Source organism: Rhincodon typus, chromosome 8, assembly GCF_021869965.1.
Source record: "Rhincodon typus isolate 14 chromosome 8, sRhiTyp1.1, whole genome shotgun sequence".
Taxonomy (NCBI): Eukaryota; Metazoa; Chordata; class Chondrichthyes; order Orectolobiformes; family Rhincodontidae; genus Rhincodon; species Rhincodon typus.
Window position 1 is genome coordinate 6,424,579 of NC_063339.1, and position 21,067 is coordinate 6,445,645.

Below are 21,067 nucleotides of genomic sequence, written 5' to 3' on the forward strand. Positions count from 1 at the left end.
ATTTCAACTCTCCCTCCCACTCCTTGGACGACATGTCCATCCTGGGCATCCTGCAGTGTCACAACGATGCCACCCGAAGGTTGCAGTAACAGCATCTCATACTCTGCTTGGGAACCCTGCAGCCCAACAGTATCAATGTGGACTTCACAAGCTTCAAAATCTCTCCTCACCCAAACGCATCCCAAAACCAGCCCAGCTTGTACCCGCCTCCCTAACCTGTCCTCCCACCTATCCACTCCTCCCACCTCAAGCCCCACCCCCATCTCCTACCTACTAGCCTCATCCCGCCTCCTTGACCTGTCCGTCCTCCCTAGACTGACTTAACCTCTCCCTAACTCCCCAGCTACACTCACCTTTACCGGCTCCACCCCCACCTCCTTGACCGGTCTGTCTCCTCTCCACCTATCTTCTCCTTTATTCATCTTCTATCCGCCTCCCCCTTTCTCCCTATTTATTTCAGAATCCCTTTCCCCTCCCCCATTTCTGAAGAAGGGTCGAGACCCGAAACGTCAGGTTTCCTGCTCCTCTGATGCTGCTTGGCCTGCTGTGTTCATCCAGCTCTACACCTTGTTATCTCAGATTCTCCAGCATCAGCAGTTCCTACTATCTCAGGCATAACTGGGGTCCATGCAGGTATCCATGGCCACATCTTTGACCTGAAGAAAGTGAGAGGAGTTATAGAAGCAGTTGTTCAAAGTGAGGATGAGCTCTAAAGTTCTTGAGAAGATTTGTAACTCGGGTTGTGGATGAGGTTGTAGGCATGCTCGCCGAGCCGGTGGGTTTGACTGCAAACGTTTAATCGCCCTGCTAGCTAACATCATCAGTGCATCTCCAGTGAAGCATCGGCGTTCTGTCCCACTTGTTATTTATATGGCTCGGTTTGCTGGGGTGGTTGGTATTAATTCCGGTTTTGTTTCTCAGTGGTTTATACACAGGATCTAATTCAATGTGTTTGTTGATGGAGTTCCGGTTGGAATGCCAGTCCTCCAGGAATTCCCTGGCGTGTCTCTTGGTGACCAATTCTCACTTGTCTCACTACACACGGACAATGAGGGACACTAATTCGACTGGGACAACACATCGATAATCACACAAGCCAAACAGATACATGCCAGGGAATTCCTGGAGACCTGGCATTCAAACTGGAACTCCATCAAGAAACACATTGAATTAGACCCTGTGTACAAACCACTGAGAAATAGAACTGGAAGTAATACCAACCACCCCAGCAAACCCAGGCATATAAATAACAAGCGGGATAGAACATCGACACTTCACTGGAGGTGCACTGATGATTCTACCTAGCAGGGTAACGAAACGACCATAACCAAGCCCACCAGCTCGGCAACCATGTCTATGACCTGAGGATGAGCTCGCCAAGTGGAGGATGGGAATATTTCAGGCCTTTTTTCCAGGAAGGAGCAGACAGCCCTGAGACTATCCTGACGTGGGATGGACGTGTAAAGGGATTGTATGTCCACAGTGAAAAGGAGGCGGCTGGAACTCGCAAACTGAAATTCTGAAAATGACTTGAAGCGTCAGAAGAATCTCAATGTAAGTGGGAGGGACTGGACAAGGGGAGAAAAAAATTTGAGTTGTGGTAGGAACTATGGGGCAGGAGCAGCCAGAAATGGGAACTTCTGCCATGATAGTTTTGCTGTTGGCTTTATGATTGAAGCCACACTGTGGAGTCTCAATCTGAAGGTGTATATGCTGTTTAGATTTAGCAGTTTGTTTTAGAAGCTGATTTTATGGAAAGAACTGCAAAAGTATCATCAAATTCAAATGGCAGGTGTCAAATTTGATAGCTAGTATGATGACAATCGTGGGAAGTGGCACTTCTAGGAAGACACTGTGACTAGACAGGTGGATCATGATAGGCTTTTTAATCCTTGTAAATTGCACTGTAAGAGTTTTCAATTATCTGATGCCCAGCTTGGTTTTTAATGGATTGTAAGTTGAAGCGAAGACTGAGAAATGAAGAGTTTTGTGCCTGTGAGATATATGGAAAGAATGAGTTGGAGTAACAGCTATTATTTGCACTGGAAAACCAATAACAGTGCTCCCTTGTGGTTCATCCCAATTTTAGTACAGTCCTTATATCTCTTATTCCTGTGCCTGAATTATGTGCTAGGCTCTATCCATGTTCTTTTCTCATCTATTTTGACCTTTAGGGCAGCTTCAGCTGCCTGGAACCTAAGTTCTGGAAATGCATGACTCTCCATGTCTTTTACTTTCTTTAAGATGCTCCTTAATACTCTGAATTAAATTTCCATCCTAGTATGTCACTATGTGACTTAGTATCAAATTTTGTTCAACTGCAGTCCTGAGAGGCAATTTGGAATGGTTTGCATAAAGTGCTGAAAAAATACACTAGATTGTTGTCCTTTGGCAACACCATTTGCAGACAATTTCAATTTATATGAGACACCTAGATTACATCTGTACTATAAGACTGTAAGATATCAGAGTAGAGTTAAGCCATTCAGCCCAGGGTCTTCTCCACCATTCAATCATGGCAGATATTTTGTTCAACCTCATTCTCCTGCCTTCTTCTATAATCCTTCACTCCCTTAACCATCAAAGCTTTGTCTTAAATGCCTTCAAAGACTTGGCCTCCACAGCCCTCTGTGGCAATGAGTTCCACAGATTAACCTCGAACTGGCTGAAGAAATTCTTACTCATTCCAATTCTAAAGGGTCGTCCCTTCGCTCTGAGGCTGTGCCCCCAGGTCCTAGTCTCTCCTATTTGTGGAAACATCTTCTCCAAGTCCACTCTATACAGGCTTCTCAACATTCTGTAAGTTTCAGTCAGATCTCCCCTCATCCTTCTAAAGTTCATCAAGCCCAGACCCAGAGTCCTTAACCACCCCTCGTATGACCAAGCCCTTCATTCCCAGGATCATTCTTGTGAACCTCCTCTGAATCCCCTCCAAGGGTGGCACATCCTTCCTTAGATACAGGGCCCAAAACTGCTCATAATACTGCAAACGTGGTCTGACCAGAGCCTTATACAGCCTCAGCAGTACATCTCTGCTCTTATATTCTAGCTCTCTCAAATTGAATCTTCACTATATCTTTACTTTAGTCATGAAGAGGGACAGGAGCAGACGATATGGGAAAGTATTTAATTGGGGGAGGGGGAATTATAATGCTATCAGGCAAGAACTGCGGAGCATAAATTGGGAACAGATGTTTTCAGGGAAACGCACGATAGAAATGTGGAGGTTGTTTAGGAAGCAGTTGCTACGAGTAATGGATAGGTTTGTCCCACTGAGGCAAGGAAGGGATGGTAAGGTGAAGGAACCTTGGATGACAAGACATGTGGAACACCTAGTCAACAGGAAGAAGGAAGCTTACTTAAGGTTGAGGAAGCAAGGATCAGACAGGGCCCTAGAGGGCTACAAGGTAGCCAGGAAGGAACTGAAGAATGGACTTGGGAAGAGGGTATGAGAAAACCTTGGCGGGTAGGATCAAGGAAGACCCCAAGGCGTTCTATGCTTATGTGAGGAACAAGAGGATGGCCAGACTGAGGGTAGGGCCAATCAGGGGTAGTGGAGGGAACTTGTGCGTGGAGTCAGAGGAGGTAGGAGAGGTCCTTAATGAATACTTAGCTTCACTATTCACCACTGAGAGGGGCCTTGACATTTGTGAGGACAGCATGAAACAGGCAGATATGCTTGAACAGGTTGATGTTAGGAAGGAGGATGTGCTAGAAATTTTTAAAAACATGAGGATACATAAGTCCCCTGAGCCAGATGGGATATACCCAAGGTTCCTGCGGGAAGCGAGGGAAGAGATTGCTGCCCCTTTAGCAATGATCTTTGCATCCTCACTGTCCCCACCGGAGTAGTACCAGATGATTGGAGGGTGGCAAATGTCAATCCCTCATTCAAGAAAGGGACTAGGGATAATCCTGGGAATTACAGACCAGTCAGTCTTTCTTCTGTGGTGGGCAAATTATTGGAGAGGATTCTGAGAGATAGTATTTATGATTATTTGGAAAAGCACAGTTTGATTAGAAATAGTCAACATGGCTTTGAGAGGGGCAGGTCATGCCTCACAAGCCTTATTGAATTCTTTGAGGATGTGACAAAACACAGCGATGAAGGCAGAGCAGTGGATGTGGTGTATATGGCTTTTAGCAAGGTGTTTGATAAGGTTGCCCATGGGAGGCTCATTCAGGAAGTAAGGAGGCATGGGATTCAGGGAAATTTGGCTGTCTGGATATAAAACTGGCTGTCCAATAGAAGACAGAGGGTGGTAGTAGATGGAAAGTATTCAGCCTGGAGCTCGGTGACCAGTGGTGTTCCGCAGGGATCTGTTCTGGGACTTCTGCTCTTTGTGATCTTCATAAATGACTTGGATGAGGAAGTGGAAGGGTGTGTCAGTAAGTTTGCCGATGACACGAAGATTGGTGGAGTTGTGGATAGTGTGGAGGGCTGCTGTAGGTTGCAACGGGACATTGACAGGATGCAGAGTTGGGCAAAGTAGCAGCAGATGGAATTCAACCCAGAAAAATGTGAAGTAATTCATTTTGGAAGGTCAAATTTGAATGCAGAATACAGGGTTAATGGCAGGATTTTTGGCAGTGTGGAGGAATAGAGGGATCTTGGGGTCCACATCCATAGATCCCTCAAAGTTGCTACCCAAGTTGATAGGGTTATAAAGAAGGCATATGGTGTGTTGGCTTTCATTGGCAGCGGAAATGAGTTTAAGAGCTGCGAGGTTATGCTGCAGCTCTATAAAACTCTGGTTAGACCACACTTGGAATATTGTGTTCAGTTCTGATCGCCTCGTTATAGGAAGGACGTGGATGCTTTAGAGAGGGTGCAGAGGAGATTTACCAGGATGCTGCCTAGACTGGAGGGCAGGTCTTATGAGGAAAGGTTGAGGGAGCTAGGGCTTTTTTCATTGGAGTGGATATGGATGAGAGGTGACTTGATAGAGGTTTACATGATGATGAGAGGCATCGATAGAATGGATAGTCAGAGACTTTTTCCCAGGGCGGAAATGACTATTACGAGGGGGCATAATTTTAAGGTGATTGGAGGAAGGTATAGGGGAGATGTCAGAGGTAGGTTCTTCACACAGAGAGTGGTGGGTGTGTGGAATGCGCTGCCGGCAGTGGTAGTGGAGTCAGACACATTAGAGACATTTAAGCGACTCTTGGATAGGCACATGGATGATAGTATAATGTAAGATAACAGGTGGGGACAACATCACGGGCCGAAGGGCCTGTACTGTTCTATGTTCTACATGGCTATTACACTACATGTCTGATTTCAAATCCTGCATGAACTATATTAAACCTCAAAAATCAAGACTGAAAACATTCTGTTTGTTGCTGCTAGCGCTAACTTACTCTTCATGGCACTCCAATCAGCTTGAATACGCAAAGACCGGATGGTATAGGTGATAGATAAAGTCACCACAGTCCTCCCAGTCCATAGGTTGCTCTCTCATTGGAGAGAGACGACTTGTGGTGATTTAATCTGAAGGTCACCATGCCTCAGGCAAGGGGACAGGTTGAGAAGGAGAGTCCTTCCTGGTAACTTCAGCTGTCAGTGATGGCTGGTTTGCAATGAAGTGTGATGGCAAAAGCGTGGGTTCAGTTCATGTACAGTGTAGGTGATGGGGTTATGGGGTTAGATGTAATTGTAATTCTGGTAGACACAGAAGGTCAGAATTGGAGGAGTGCTGAGATCATGAAAGGCTGTAGGAGATTACACATAGAGAAGGGGTGAGACCACCGACAGATTTAGACACACAAGTTGGCTTATTTCTCAATAAAGTACCTTACTTCTAGATTTGTTCTGTATTTCAAGGATAGAATTATGACTCACTGAAATATGCATCCACAATGGGACTGAACAAGGTGTTTTTGCTTAATATTTAAGCGCTTGATGATGAATATGTCATCTTATTACAGTGACACATACAGGAAACTAAAATTTCGGTGAGCTGGGAGCTGCCAGAGTTTCACATAAATCATCTACATGGAAACTGATCAGAAGGTGTTTACTTCCTCCGTATGTTCAAACTGATTATTTAATTTTTCAGAGCTGATGTCTTTTGGCAACACAAGTATTCCATTTGCCAAGTGAATTTTAAAAATATTTTGTTTGAGAGTTTCGTCTTTGCACCTTCCCAGAGTAAGGAAGTGAATTTGAGATGAGTTCCCCCCTGCCACAACCATTCTAAACCTACTTCGTTCAACATTTAAACAAAACCTGGCTGTTAAATGTCAATCAGCATTAACCTGTAATTATCCCTTTGGCAATGTTTTTATCAGTCAGAATCTACATGTCAACCAATCAGCACTCTCATTCAGCATCAATGTTGGTTTTTCCCCTTCAATTTGTATTCTTGTGAAATTGGTATCTTTTTTCAGCAATAATCACATTTTAAAATAGAAAACAAGTTGAATATGTTGGCAGAATATTAATGTCACTGGACGAGTAATTCAGGGGTCTTGGTCCATGTTCTAAGGATACCAGCTCAAATCTCATCATTGCAGCTGGTGGAACTTCCATTCAATTAATAATTAATTCAAATTCAATTCATAAAATTTAAATTGAAAGTTACAGTCTTATTAGTAGTCACCATTAAGTTATCATTGATTATAGTAAAAATCTATCTGGTTTATTTATGTTCTTTAAGGAAGGAAATCTGCCATCCTTACATGATCTGACCTATATGAACTCCAGACTGACAGCATGGTTAACTCTCAACTGCCCTCAAAAGAGCCTAGCCAGCCAATTAGTTCAAAGGCAAATAGAAATACATGCAATAAATGCTTGTTTTGGTACAGGTAACCACATCCAACAAAGAATAATTTTTTTGAAAATCTAAAAGATCCAATAAAGAGCCATGCACTGACTAACATTACAATTTGAAATGGCATTTGCACCACAATAGGCACAAAATGAAAACCCTGGAACTTTCCAGGCTATTTTATGGAATTGAAGTTCACATTTGTCTTCGTTACCAAAATAAAATTTGGCGGATCTCAATCTCAAAACCTTCAAGTGTTTCCAGCATCTAATGCCTTGTGTAAGAAAAATGTTCCAAATATTCAATATCTTGCTTGTGTAAAGAGCTTAATTCCTAAATGAATTAGCGCTAATTTGAAGATTTCACCTTCTTGCTCTGAATTTCCCCAGTGACTACTCTTCATCCAACTTATTGATCCGTTTTATCCTTTTAAATCTTGATTTAAATGAAGTCTGTTGCTGAAAATATCTAGCTCAATATTAAATTCTGCATTTCCAAACAAGACAGTTTGAGCTGTACAACTCTATAGTATAACCCACTGATGTGAAGGAATGAATTGACGATACCTCAAAGGAAGCGCATTCCACCACATTAAGGAACTAATGGTTTATCATGCACCATAACCAACACAACTGTATCCTAAAACAGCCAATAAATTATTTTTGGTATGTAATCACAGCTGTTTAGTAGACAACCAATTTGCAAGGTCTCATAAACAGCAAATGTCTACAGGAATAAAAGACCGCATGCTCAGGCAATTTGAAATGAAAGCGGAAAATGATGGAGTCAGTCAGCAGAGTTAATGTTTCTGATTTATAACCTTACTTGAGAACATATAAACCATATCCAGATTTTTTTGTATTTATTTTCAACCAATTACGTGACTGTTAGTTGAAATTCAGTGGTAGAAACATTGATTTTTGAATCAAAAAGAAATAATTTGTCACAATTTCAGATCAACAAATTGAAACCTGTAATTATCAAGACAAAATCCAGAAAACGCACTAGAGTTTTCTCCTGCAAAAATGCCTCTGCTTCACATTTACTTATCTGGGATTTGAACATTGTCCCCAGAACATTACCCGGTTCTCTGGATTACTAGCAACAATATTATTACAGCATCATCTTCCCTCCTTAGAGGATAATATGCAATGTACAAAATAAATATAGTCTAATAGCCATTACAGACACATGGCTGCAGAATCAAAATCGAAAGAACTGTGATTGCTGTAAATCAGGAACAAAAACAGAAGTTGCTGGAAAAGCTCAGCAGGTCTGGCAGCATCTGTGAAGAAAAAATCAGAGTTAATGTTTTGGGTCTGGTGACCCTTTCTCAGAACTGAACTGAGGAAGGGTCACTGGACCTGAAACTTTAACTCTGTTTTATTCTTCACAGATGCTGCCGGACCTGCTGAGCTTTTCCAGCAACTTCTGTCTTTGTGCCTGCAGAATCACATGGATTAGGACCTGAATCTTGAAGGGTACAGGACATTTAGGAATTCCAGGAAAGTAGAAAATTTGGAGGGTGGCTCTGTTAATTAATGATGGTATTAACATAAGAAAGAAGGGAGACTTAAGTTCAGGAAACCAAGAAGTGGAGATATTTGGGTAAATGACAAAGGCAAAAAGTCACTGGTGGAAGAGGTGTACATACCTCCTAATGAAACCACCTAGTAAGAGTGGGGTATAAAGGAAGAAAGAGTGAGAGCTTATCAGAAAAGCACAACACTAATAATGGAGGATTTAATCCACATAGACTGGAAATTTCAGATGGGGAAAGGGACCCTAGATGAAGAATTCACAGAATACTTTCAGTCTGGTTTCTTAGAACAGCACATTCTGTAGCTGAGTGAGCAGGCTATGCATGCAATGGGATACGGTTAATTAATGAGCTTATGTCAAAGGCACTCCTGGGATTGAATTTTATATTCAGTTTGAGGGAGAGAGGAGTGAGTCTGAGACTGTTTTTTAAAAATACAAAAAGGGCATGAAAGCAGACATGTCTGTAGTGATTTGGAAAATTAGGTTAAAGGATTGGCTAATCGAGATGTAGTAGTAGAGACTGGAGGGGATATTTTAGAATACGCAGAATATGCACATTCCAATAAGTTAAAAAATTATTCCAAGGGATATACCTATGATGTCTGGTTAATTACAGATATTAAAGATAGAATCAAACTTAAAAGAAACGTATATACTGTGCAAAGACAGGTGGCAAGTCAGAAAATTCAACTCAATATAAAAACAGCAAATACTGACCAAAAAAATTAAAGGAGGGTAAAAAAAAAGAGTATGAGACAAAGCCAACCAGAAACATTAAGATGGACAGTAAGAGTTCTATAAACATTTAAAGAAAATAATTAGTAAAGTTCGCATTAGTCCTATAGAGAGTGGAAAACAAGTAAATGATAGATGAGTTGAACAGGCATTTTGCATTACTTTTCACTGTTGAGCACACAAGAAACATTTCAGAAGTAGTAATTAATCAGGAATTAGAAGGGAGGCAGGAACTCGGGAAAATTACAATCACCAGAGAAGTGGTACTGAGTAAATTGTTGGAGCTGCAGGGCAGACAAGTGCCAGGGTCTAGATGGACTTCATTCTGGGGTCCTGAGGGAAGTGGCTGGTGCATTAGTTTTAATCGTCCCAAACGCCCCTGATTCAGGACAGTCCAATTAGTTTGGAAGATAGGTAAAACTCCTTTATTCAAAAAGAGAGGCACACAAAATGGGGGAAATCATACGCCAGTTAGCTTAACATCTGTTATAGTGAAAATGTTAGAATGTGTTATTATAGAAATTATAGCAGGGGATTAAATAATCAGGCAGAAAATCAACATGGTTTTTAGAAAGGGAAATTATGTTTGACCAACGTGTTAGAGCTCTTTAATGAGGTGCATATGTTTTGAATGAAGGGGAACATGTATATATATATTCTGTACCTATATTTCCAGAAGGCTTTTGATCAGCTACGACATCATAGGTCATTGCAGAAAGCAAAAGATCATGATGTAGCGGGTAATATATTGTCTGGCTAACAGGAAGAAGATAGTAGGTGTAATGGGCCTTTTTCAGGTTGACAAGATACAATAAGTGGTGTGTCACATGGATTGGTGCTGGGTCCTCAACAATTCCCATGATAATATGTTCCTTATCAAGCAAAGTCTTGATTTGAAAATTTTCATTTCGTGATTTCAAATCCATCTCTGTTATCTCTGCCAGCCACAAAAACCTTTGAGATCACTGTGCTCCTCTAATTCTGGCCTCTTTTGTTTTCTCGACCTTTAGCTGCCTAGGTCCTAAACCCTAGAATACCGTTTCTCTACCTCACTTTACTCCTTTAAAACCCAAGTATTTGACCAAGCATTTAATCATATAATCTTATATCTCTTACGTGGTTAACTGTCTTAATTTGCTTTATAATTCTCCTGAGATGCACTTTGGGCATTTTATTACATTAAAATATATTTTAAAAATACACTGTTCCGCTCTACCCTTACCCAAATTTAAATCCCTCCATTATCCTGTTCAACTTATCTCTATGACCAGCCCTACAATATCAACTCCATCCACAGAATTAACCACTCCTCTTAAACTAGCCTGTTGTGCAGCCATGTCTTATCATTAGGGGACTTTCAGCTTCCTAGTTCTCCAACTATTAATTTCCTTTATTAACCTTGTCTCTCTCTATCGCTCTGTCTCATTAAGCCTCTCCTTAAAGTCTCTCTTTGACCAAAGATTTTGATCTGCTTGCTAACTATTTTAGTTTTATCTATTTTTCCTTATGGATTTATGAAGCAACTCGTGAAGTTTTCCTCAAGAATACAAGAAGTTGAAGCATGATTGTCTACATGGCCTGTTTAGCCTGCTCCGCTATTCATTATGATAACAGCTGACCTTGGGCTTCAACTTTACCTGCCCATCTGCTTCTAATATCCCTCAGAATTCTCTGAAAGTACACAAATCTGCCTGTACTTACCCCTGGAGCATCTACCTGAATGATAGAGAATTCCAAAGATGCACAACTCTTTGAGTGAAGTAATTTCTCCACTCCTCAGTCTTAAATGATCGGTACCTTATCCTGAGACTCTACCTCCATGTTTTAGAGTAACTAATTAGTGCAATTTGAACTTTCATTTATGCGATGCTTTTAAATGCTTTTCATGCTATTACGCAACACATTGTCCAGTGCCAGTCATCATCAAACATCATACTTTTCAACTTACCATGAGGATGCACCAACAATGTAAAAACATTTGTAGAAAATGCTCAGATATTTTGAAAGCAATGCATATGTTGGGAATTTGCTCTGCTTATTTTTAAGTTCACTTGCATTTTACAACTGAATATAGAATAGAAATGAAAAGAGTGGTGCAGAATCACTGCATGTAACCTGCATGCAACCAGATCTGTGCCAGGGTCATCCAAGGGTGCATTGGTCCCTGCCTTGGCATACTGCTCTGCAAGGATGAGGCCACCTCAGACAGTGCTTGCTCCACTCTTGAGGCTGCGATCGACGTGGCATGCACTGAACCTGCAGGGGTGCAAGATAGAGGGCCATTAATGTGTGACATCAGGTTAAAGCTTTACGAAGACTCTAAACAGATGCAGAACTAATGAGACATTACAGTGCTTCACATCGTCAGACTCAACAACCACACACTGAAGCAGCTCTTCACTTGTCAATCTAAGCTGTCCTTTATGATGTATTGGGGGTTACATACATGAAAATCAGCCTCTTTGGACTGGGTTTTCGATAACCTGGCCTCATAATTCATATGTAGCTCATTGTCAAATTTGATAATGTTTCTGTGAGGGCCTCAGGACGTTTCACTTCATTAAACATACTATGAATTGGCAGGATGCTGTTGTTTAATCAGAATTTTATTATCAGTATTGCATTTCAGCTGCAACTACAATAAGCAAGAGACTAAAATGCTTTAGAACTTTATTTTTATTAGTGGTTTGGAAGAATTCTAGTAAATTATAGTAATCAGATGCATAATTTAACAATTAAATTGTAAATGGAAATAAACAAAATGCAGGATTTGCAATTGAATGCAACTAAAAATAAATAGGTTGCCCTTTACTTCTCTAACAGGATGTGATTAATTGTTGATTCCTGATGATATCAAAACTACTAAAGATTGGAGTTTAACTAAAGCCTTTGATAGGATCACGTAAAAGCAAACTGCAGTTGAACCCAGCAATCCTAACTCGATTTATTTTTGGCTAATTTCTCATTTGGTGAACAGTCCTATAGTGATGCTGCCTACACTGCCTCTGTGTATATCCTGTTCAGTTTGCAGTTTTACTCCAAATACTCGTTTAGCTTGATGAAAACTGTTGGTGCTGAGTTCTGCTGTTATCTCCACACCTTTCTCAAATGCAAAATTTTTCAGTGAATTTTCTTTTACAATGTTGGTAAAGCTTAAAACTTACCTATATTGGATTGCCTCTAAATTAGGACTTTACCAGTATCACAAAACATTACTTTGCTTGCACTTATACTGGCTCACACTGTGCAAAATTAATTCCTTAAAATGATCTCAGATCCAAACCCAACTTTAAAAGTCATTCAAAGCTGACAACAGTCTGTAGACTGGCTGCACTTTGTACATTGCTCACTTTCATGATGAACAGAGGCATCAACATACTTGCTTCTGCACATATCTGTCATTTCAGAGGATACACAGTCTTCCCATCCTCTCATAGGGAGGATGATGTAGCAAGCTGCCAATGAATGGAGTGGGAAGGCGTGAATTAGTAGTTCCTGCAGCATAATATATAATTTTCCCTCCTGGAGGGCAGACATGTCTACAGTTGTCGGCCCATCAGCTAGATCCCATAATATACGTTCACAAGACATGCAGAGGGCTTATTCAAAAGAAAACAGAGTGTTTTATGGCCAAGAAATATATTATGGTCTGTTTAGAATCAGATTTTCTAAAAAAAATCATAAATTGCAATAGTTTCTAAATACTCTTAAGCAGGGAATCACAGCCAGAATATATTCAGGCGGACCTTAGCTTGGGTGATCAGTTGTTAAGTTGAAGCAGAAACATAACCCCATTTTACCTAGATTTTGTATGATATCGTAAAATAGCTGACAGTGAGTCAGCAGACTTTTACATTTCAACCGATCATTGGAGTTAATGGAAATTAAAATGAGGACAGACACAAACTATGCTGCTGACTCACTATCACCCAAGGGTTAGAATGACCCTACTTGGGTTTAACCTATGCAGCCAGTTATCAGCAGCTACTTTATTAACGGAATTGCCTGGTTGCCAGTTATGCAGAAGGTATCTTTTGTAGGATGCTCTCTCCACTGACCAGTGCCACAAAGACAGATGACAGTGGTGAGTTGTGATAAGGACTTTCCAATTCAAACCATTAATCTTTCTCCGACAATAGTGGGTTGCCATGCTGTGCATTTTGTCTATTTGTTTTGAGTTTATGATTCTTTTGCTGTTCAATATGATTTGAAACTTACAGGTTTACCATTAACCATTTTTAAGAGTTACCACTACTTTTAGGTCTCAAGGTATGAGGTTTGCTTTAAACCAATAAAAAAGCAAAATCTAAAATTTAATCAGAAGCTATTCAGTTAAAAATAGGGAGCATCTTACATTAAATATTAAGAAAATATGTTTTAAAATTAATGAAAATGCGTATGACTTGTTAGACTCACATGATTGACACTAAGGGTCTGTTTCTGTGCTGTATGACTCTATAGATTTTATATATCATGTGTTTCTAATACCTTAGTCAATTGACTAAGTTACTCTGGTTATATTGTCCTGCTTGCCTGGATTCACATTTCAATCAATAAAACATTTAACTGCACTAACCTCTATTGATCGAGATCTGAATCCTGATATGAGAATCTGAGATATGACTCATGCAAAATAAATAGACTTTAAAGTCGGACAGGCACAGAGAGACAAACAAAGCGGCTGTATGCAAATTAGCAGCAGCACAGCAATGCTAAACAACCGCATGATATCAGCCTCTGAGCACATGCAGGGTGGGAGGGAGAGAGGGAAGAGGAGGAGGACAGACTGTGTCGCAGCATGATACGGGTAAGAGATGCTGTATTTCACAGATTGAAATCAATATCATTGGCCGAGTGCATTCAGATCTCATGATAATCGAGGGCCTGAGGAGGCAGTGCACGGGATGGGGACAAACAGCCGCAGCCTTGGCTCGTAGCACTAGAACACGCTACTGCTGATGGAGAGTTAGCGTTCACATTCGAAAGTGGACGATAACGTGACTGAATCAAACCAGTAGGGCTGTAAAGGAACTCTTACTTACTAACTGAAAAAAGGGAGAAAAAACCATGAAAGTGAGCATCTGGAGGATTGCCTTCAAACAACAAATCAAACCAGCAATTAAAATCTCATTAAATCTCTCACAAGTAGAATTATGATTATTTTCAATACTCTTTAAGAGTTGCTGACCCATTCTTGAGTGCACGTTCAACCTTTGAGTAACAATAAGATTCAGGGAAGGAATGGATTGGATCACAGCCTGTTTACAGCAAATCACTGGCAGATTTAGAGAAGGATAAATCTCCAACCCTACTGATGGCACTGAATGGTGCTGAGATATAGTCTTACAGCCCAGCAACAGCTTGTTCAAATGATCGCCCTTCACACCTGATGAAGGACACCAAGTAATTTCATTGTGAAGAGCCAAATTGGGATATGCCCTCACCTGACCACCACGGATATTTTGTTTTAAAACAGGAAAGAGGCCAAGAACCAGGACACCGGCCCATTTATAGCCCAGGCTGGACCCTCCAATCGTAGTACACTCACTGCTTCCGTGTTGAGGGCAGTTCATGGGTCATTCCTAGCCTGCACAACTATAGTTAATCAGTGCACTTATTGACATTGGTGAGCTCTAGGATTGAAAATCACTCCCACTTTTGCAAAAATGTAAATGTTAACAAGCACTATTGATTAATGTTGCTGGGTCACCTTCTCTAAAATGTTGATAAAACAGGGCATTTGAAAGCCTTTTCAAAATATGTGGTTGCACTATGGTTATATTATTGGTCCACATCATCTAGGTAAATGCACTGAATTATGAAATACTGCCTGATAACATGTAGCAGTTTGTCAATGTAGTTTATTCTGTAGATACAGGTTATTAAGGGGTCTTGTGATGCAGTGGCAGTGTCCCTATCTTTGAGCCAAAAGGCTGGGTACAAGTCCCTTCTGTTCCGGAGGTGGGCAAAAATATCTCTGAGCAGGTTATTTAAAAAAAACACTCTTGTGGCACTGTGATAGTGTCCCTAACTCTGAGCCAAGAGGCCCAAATTCAAGTCCCACCTGCTCCAAGGTGCAAATAACAGCTATATAAACAGGTCGATTAGAAAATATCTGGATTCTGCCCATCCTCCTTTTAAGCTTCTAGTACTTGAAGAGCCAAAGGATAGCTGCTATCTCGCTCCAGTTCCCACTCTTAATAGGTAATGCGATACAAAGAGTGTAAGTCTGTAAGTGGTTTGTCAGCCTTGCTGATCTTTTACTTACCTGAAACTGATCAATCTGTTCTGACAGGCTGTGACACACCTATGGGCCAGGTGGGATTTGAACCAGACATTCTGGCCTAGGAGTAGGGACACTACCCCATGTTACAAGACCCTGTGATTTTTTTTGTTTTTGTGCACTTCCAGCAAGGGTATTTGCATCAGAATCGATGATTCTGGCTAATTTTCACACCACCCTAATCCATTCATAATGAAAGCCAATCAAACATTAATTGTTTTGAAATCAGTGTTGTCCACTGTTGAAATTGTACAACAGCATCCTTTAAACAGTTACAATGCAGAATATTATCTAAATGGAGAAAAACTGTAATAAGATGCAATACAAAGGGACTGGGGTTACTTGTACACGATATACAGAAAGCTAGCACACAGGCCCAGCAGGTAATCAAGGAAGTTACAGGGTAAGAGAGGGAAGTCTTACTGCAACTGTACGAAGTGCTGGTAAGACCACATCTGGGGAACTGTGATTTTAGTTCTTTTATTTAAGGACAAGCATTATTTCATCAGAGGCAGTTCAGAGAAAGTTCACTAGGATGACTTTTGGTATGGAGGGATTACCCTTTGAGCAAAGGTTAAACAGTTTGAGACTATGCTCAGGAGTTTAGAAGAATGAGAAGTGATCTCATTGAAACATATAGGGTTCTTAAGGAGCTTCACAGAGTAAAAGCTGAGAAGAAGTTTCCTCTCGCGGGAGAGTCGAGGAGCAGACAGCATAGTCTCAGAAAAAAGGGTGCCAATTAAAGAAAGAGATGAGGTAGAATTTCTTCTCTGACAGTTGAGTGTCTTTGGAATTCCTTGCCACAGAGAGCTATGGGGGTAGAGTCCTTGTACATATTTAAGGTTGGGATAGGTTCTTGACCAGTGAGGGAATCATGGATTATGGGGAAAAAGCAGGAAAGTGGATGTGAGGAATGCTGGATCAGTCATAATCATACTGAATGGAGGAGCAGGTTCAATCTTATTAATGCTGCAAAACGGTGTCCTCATCCTCCATCTACTTTATTTTGCTCCTGCTGTCATGAAGGTTTGTAAACAGCAATGCCTGGTTAAGTCTCTTGTGGACTTCTCTATATCTCATTGTTGAACTTGTTTTTAAGTGCCACTAGGATTTAGTTGAAGCAGAAGATTGCATTTGTCTGACATTTTCAGCTTATGTCAACTAGAACAGTAAAGAATATGCCATTCAACTACAGGCTCTTCTCTGCAGACTGGGATTGTGTCTGGAGAAAATATTTGAAGCTATATAATATTAAGGCAATAGGCAGATCAGTCATAGATACTTGTAGTGGTGGAAGTATTTTGAGTTGACTTAATTCATCTGAACTACCAAGCTGATAAAACAACAGTTTTCCGCAACTTCAAGTCAAACCAAAATCACATGGGGAAAATAAAATGTTGAACTGCATTTTAGGGTGTGGTAGGGTTCACAGTTTTCCTGTTGATATATTGCTGCCTTAGTCCTTCTGAACTCTCACCTTAACTTAATCTTGCAAATTAACAAACAGCAAGCTGTTTATGGGGAGACCATGAACACTTTGTATTACAATCTGCCAGTACTCCCTCATAAAGACAAGTGCTGGAGAAACTCGACATGTCTGGCATCATTTGTGGAGAGAGAATCAGAGTTGACATTTCAGAATTGAATGGGGCTGAAAACTGGTAGTTTTCATTCAATTGATAGAGGGAGTGGAAGAGCGAGCGGAACAGATTGCAAGGATGGTCCAGAGCAAAAGACAAAGGCAGCGCTAATGGAGATAAAGGAGAAATAGTGATGAAATTGGGTATAAATGGAGGGTGGGGAAGAAAAATGGTGGACAAAGCCATGGTTTGAAGTGTGGAACTCAATAATGAGTCCTAGGTATTGTAAAGTGTCTAAGTGGAAAATCAGATGCTGGTCCTTCAGCACTGAGCTTCATTGGAACACCTCCAGGGAATGTTAGAATGGGAGCAACATGGTTTATTGAAATGGCTAAAAGACAGGAGGGTCAGGATAATTCCACTGGTCAGAGTGGAGGTGTTCTTCAAAGCAGTCACCCAATTTGAATTTGGTCTTGCCAACATAAAGGTATATCACATTGTGAGCAGCGAATACAGTAGACTAGATTGAAACAAATAAATTGCAGCTTCATCAGAAAGGTGTGACTGCGGCCTTGTATAGTGAGGAAGGAGGTGGTAAATGGGCAAGTCTTACATCTTCTGTGATTGCATGGGAAGGTGTCATGGCAGGTGGTAGTGGTGAGAAGTGTTAGGATTAACGGAGAAGTGGACCAGTGTCACAGAGCGAACAATCCTTGTGGAATGCTGATAGTGCAGGCTAGGGGAAGATGCATTTGGTGATGGGTGCTTACTTGAGATGATGGAAATGATACAGGATGATTCTTTCGATGTGGAGACTGGAGGGATCGAAAGTGAGGACAAGGGGAACTTTATTGGTGTTCTGGGAAGAAAGGAAGGGAATGAGGGCAGAAAACCATAAAACCATTAGAAATAGGAACAGGAGCAGGACATTTATCCTCTTGAGCCTGCTCTGTCATTCAACAGGTTCACGATCTGACCTTCCTCTTGCTCACTTTCCTGTCCTTTCCCCATAACACTTGATTCCCCAGCTGATCAAGAATCTATCTCAGCCTCAAATACACGCAAGGACTCCACCCCCACAGCTGTTTATGGCATGGAATTCGAAAGACTCTCAACCCTCAGAGAGAAAATTCCTCCTGAACTCAAGGTCTTCAATCTCAGAATATGCCCTCTGGTCTGAGACTCTCCCTTGAGGGTAAGCATCCTTGCAGCATTTACACTGTTAAGCCCCTTAAGAATCTTAAATGTTTCAATGAGATGACCTCCCATTCTTCTAATCTCCCTTGAGTAGAGTTCAAACCTATATAGCCTTTGCTCATAAAATATAATACCAGGGATCATTCTACTGAGCCTTCTCTGAACTGCCTCCAATGAAATGGTATCTTTTCTTAAATAAGGCAGCCAAAACCACTCTCAATATTCCAGACATGGTCTCACCAGCATTTTGTACAACTGCAGTAAAACATCCATACTCTTATACTTCATCCCCTTGAAATTAGGGCCAACATTCTATTAGCCTTCTGAGAAGTGCAGGAGATGGGTCAGACATGGTTGCGAACCCTGTTAACCACTGTGTGTCTGTGTCTGAGTGTGCGTGCGCGCGTTTGCATGCGCGTGTGTCTGAGAGTGTGTGGGGTGGAGTTGGGAGGCAGGAGGTGGAATCCTCAGCTGAGGAAAAAGGTCATGTCAGAGGCAGCCAGTGGTAGGTGGCATTATTGGAACAGATGTGATGGAGATTAAGAAACTGGGGGAATGGAATAAAAACCTTGCTGGAAGTAGGATGTGAGGACCTGGCACATGCTGCTTCCAGCTCAGACACTGCCACTGTGTGTAGAGGTTAATAGAGAGCTTTGAATCTGTATGTGATGGGTCACTAGGGATGACTAGGCTGTGGCCAGACCGGGTGAGTAAGAACAGCTCATCTCCCAGCTTTCTGGAGGGTGAGCATGCAGATGGCTTCTTTGCAGAACATGCTCACAGTGCATCAACAGGTCTTCCAGGGTCTCCTGTCGTCATCCTTTCCAGCATGGAAATGGTGACCAACTTCAAGGTTCAAGGCCGACTGGCAACAATTGCAGACCCCACCCATGTTGCAGCATCATATGGCTGCTATCTCAACTTCCACTTTAGGAATGGCAGAAATTACATAGTACCTCAGTGATCAATAGAAACTCAGATGGAGATTTGAAAAACCAAGCCTATTGCCATCGTGGCTGTGAATATATATGCTTGCAAGAACATGCAGGCTCTCACAGCAGTCCAGCAATCTGATCTCTAACATATTAAGAGCACCTTGCAAGCAGCCTTGCTGTTGCCTCTCAGCCAATAATATAATGGAGTTAAGGTTTTTAGAAAAGAGAAAAAAAGAAGCCTACTTTTCATAATGATGGTTCATTCTTTTCTTAAGGGGGGAGGTGTTGCGAAGTTGGATAGAGTACTTGTGGGTTGGAAGGCAGGAAGTTAGAATTTGGTGTTTGTAAAATGCTAGGAGGGAAAGCATTGTGTGGCCCCTTTAAAAGATCATGTGCTTTTTCTGTGCTTAGAGATTTAAAATGGATATCTGTGAGCAGCAGCTTGAAAGTCTGCAAATACACAGAGAGCACCCGAATTGAAACATTTGTGTTGAAAGGAGATACTGTTAGCGGGCCAAGCAGCAGCTTTTTTTTTCCCAAGGCAACAGGCTTTTGAATTTAGCCAAACAATCTGAACCAGGTACTTAGATACCAAAAACTTATTAAATTTAAGTCTGATGGTTTTGACAACATAGGACCAATCTAATTGTAAGGATTATGACATCAAGAGTATAAAAAGAAGTTTGAAAGATACCAGAGCTAACTGGCATCCGAAAGTGCGAACTGCCCTCGGCTCTCGAGAGAATTGCTGGCTCTCACGGCCTCCTCTATGTCTTAGAGAAAGCACCATCTAAATAACAATGGTACCCATGGCACAACTAGTTACTATTCCTGACAGAAGAATCAACACAGAAGGCATTCCTGACAGAAGAATTGATGGAGGAGACACAGGACATTCCGGAAGACACGTAACCTAACTGTAATGTTGAGAGACTAAATTTTATTTTATATAAGTGGGACTTGTATTTATTAGAACAGCATACCATTTGAATCTTGCTTTATTCTAGAATTGTTAGTAGTCAGAAGGGATTTATTTAGTTTGTTAGTAGTCAGAAGGGGTTTATTTAGTTTGTTAATAGTTGAGGTAGTTTGTTCATGGTTAGAGTTAGAAAAATAAATTATTACTTGTTGATTTTTAAAGTGAGTGTCAGGGATTTATTTTATTTAACCACTCGAAGTTGCTGAAAGGCAGGTTACACCACTTTTTATATTCCTTTTACAGATTATAAGGAGAGGTGCTCCTCTTTTGGCATTTCAGTTTTAGTTCTCAGAGGACAGGGCAATCTCCACTTTATAACAATATTTGTTAACAACTTGGATAATGGTATAAAAAGTCAAATAATCAAATTTGCTGATGACACAAAATTGGACAGCACTGTAGATAGTGTTGATGTCAGCACAGAATTACAACAAGATATTGTTAGGTTAGGTGAATGGGCAAAGCTGTAACAGATGGATTTTAATATAAGCAAGTGTGGTGATATCCATTTGGACCGAAAAAGAAGAGATGTGTATTTTTTAGCAGGCACAAAGTTAAGTACAGAGTATAGTGGATTTCCAATGATATTTCTGGTTCAGGTGCATAGCTATTTAAAACATCACAAACAGGTGCAGAAAATAGTCAAGAAGTTATGCTGGCCTTCATATGTAAAGGGCTGGAGTATAGGGATGCAGATGTTATGTGAGGTTAAACATCACTGAGAGCAGATCAAGAGACCACACCTCAGGAAGGATGTTCTGGCCTTGGAAGAATTTCAATGCAGATTTCATGGACGATACTTGGACTTCAGGGGTTAAGTTGTGAGGATTGATTGGACAAGTTAGGCCTTTATTCTCTAGAATGTAGAAGTTAAGGAGTGATCTAATTGAAGTCTTCAGATTATGAACACGAAGGATAGGGTAGATAAAGATAAACTAATTTCACTGGTTGAAGATTGTAGAATAAGGTGGCACAATCTAAGAATTAGGCCCAGGCCATTCAGAAGAGATGTTAGAAAGCACTTTTACACACAAAGAGCA

At 40.9% G+C, this 21,067-nt stretch overlaps 1 protein-coding gene across 1 annotated transcript in view; it reads right to left on the minus strand.

Moving 5' to 3' along the window:
- The window catches only part of ttc7b (tetratricopeptide repeat domain 7B), a 301,097-nt gene that overhangs the window by 79,703 nt on the left and 200,327 nt on the right, over positions 1-21,067 (minus strand). The window contains exon 15 of the mRNA XM_048599973.1: positions 11,169-11,309. Coding sequence (XP_048455930.1) covers positions 11,169-11,309 — 141 coding nt within the window. The remainder of the gene's footprint in view (positions 1-11,168; positions 11,310-21,067) is intronic.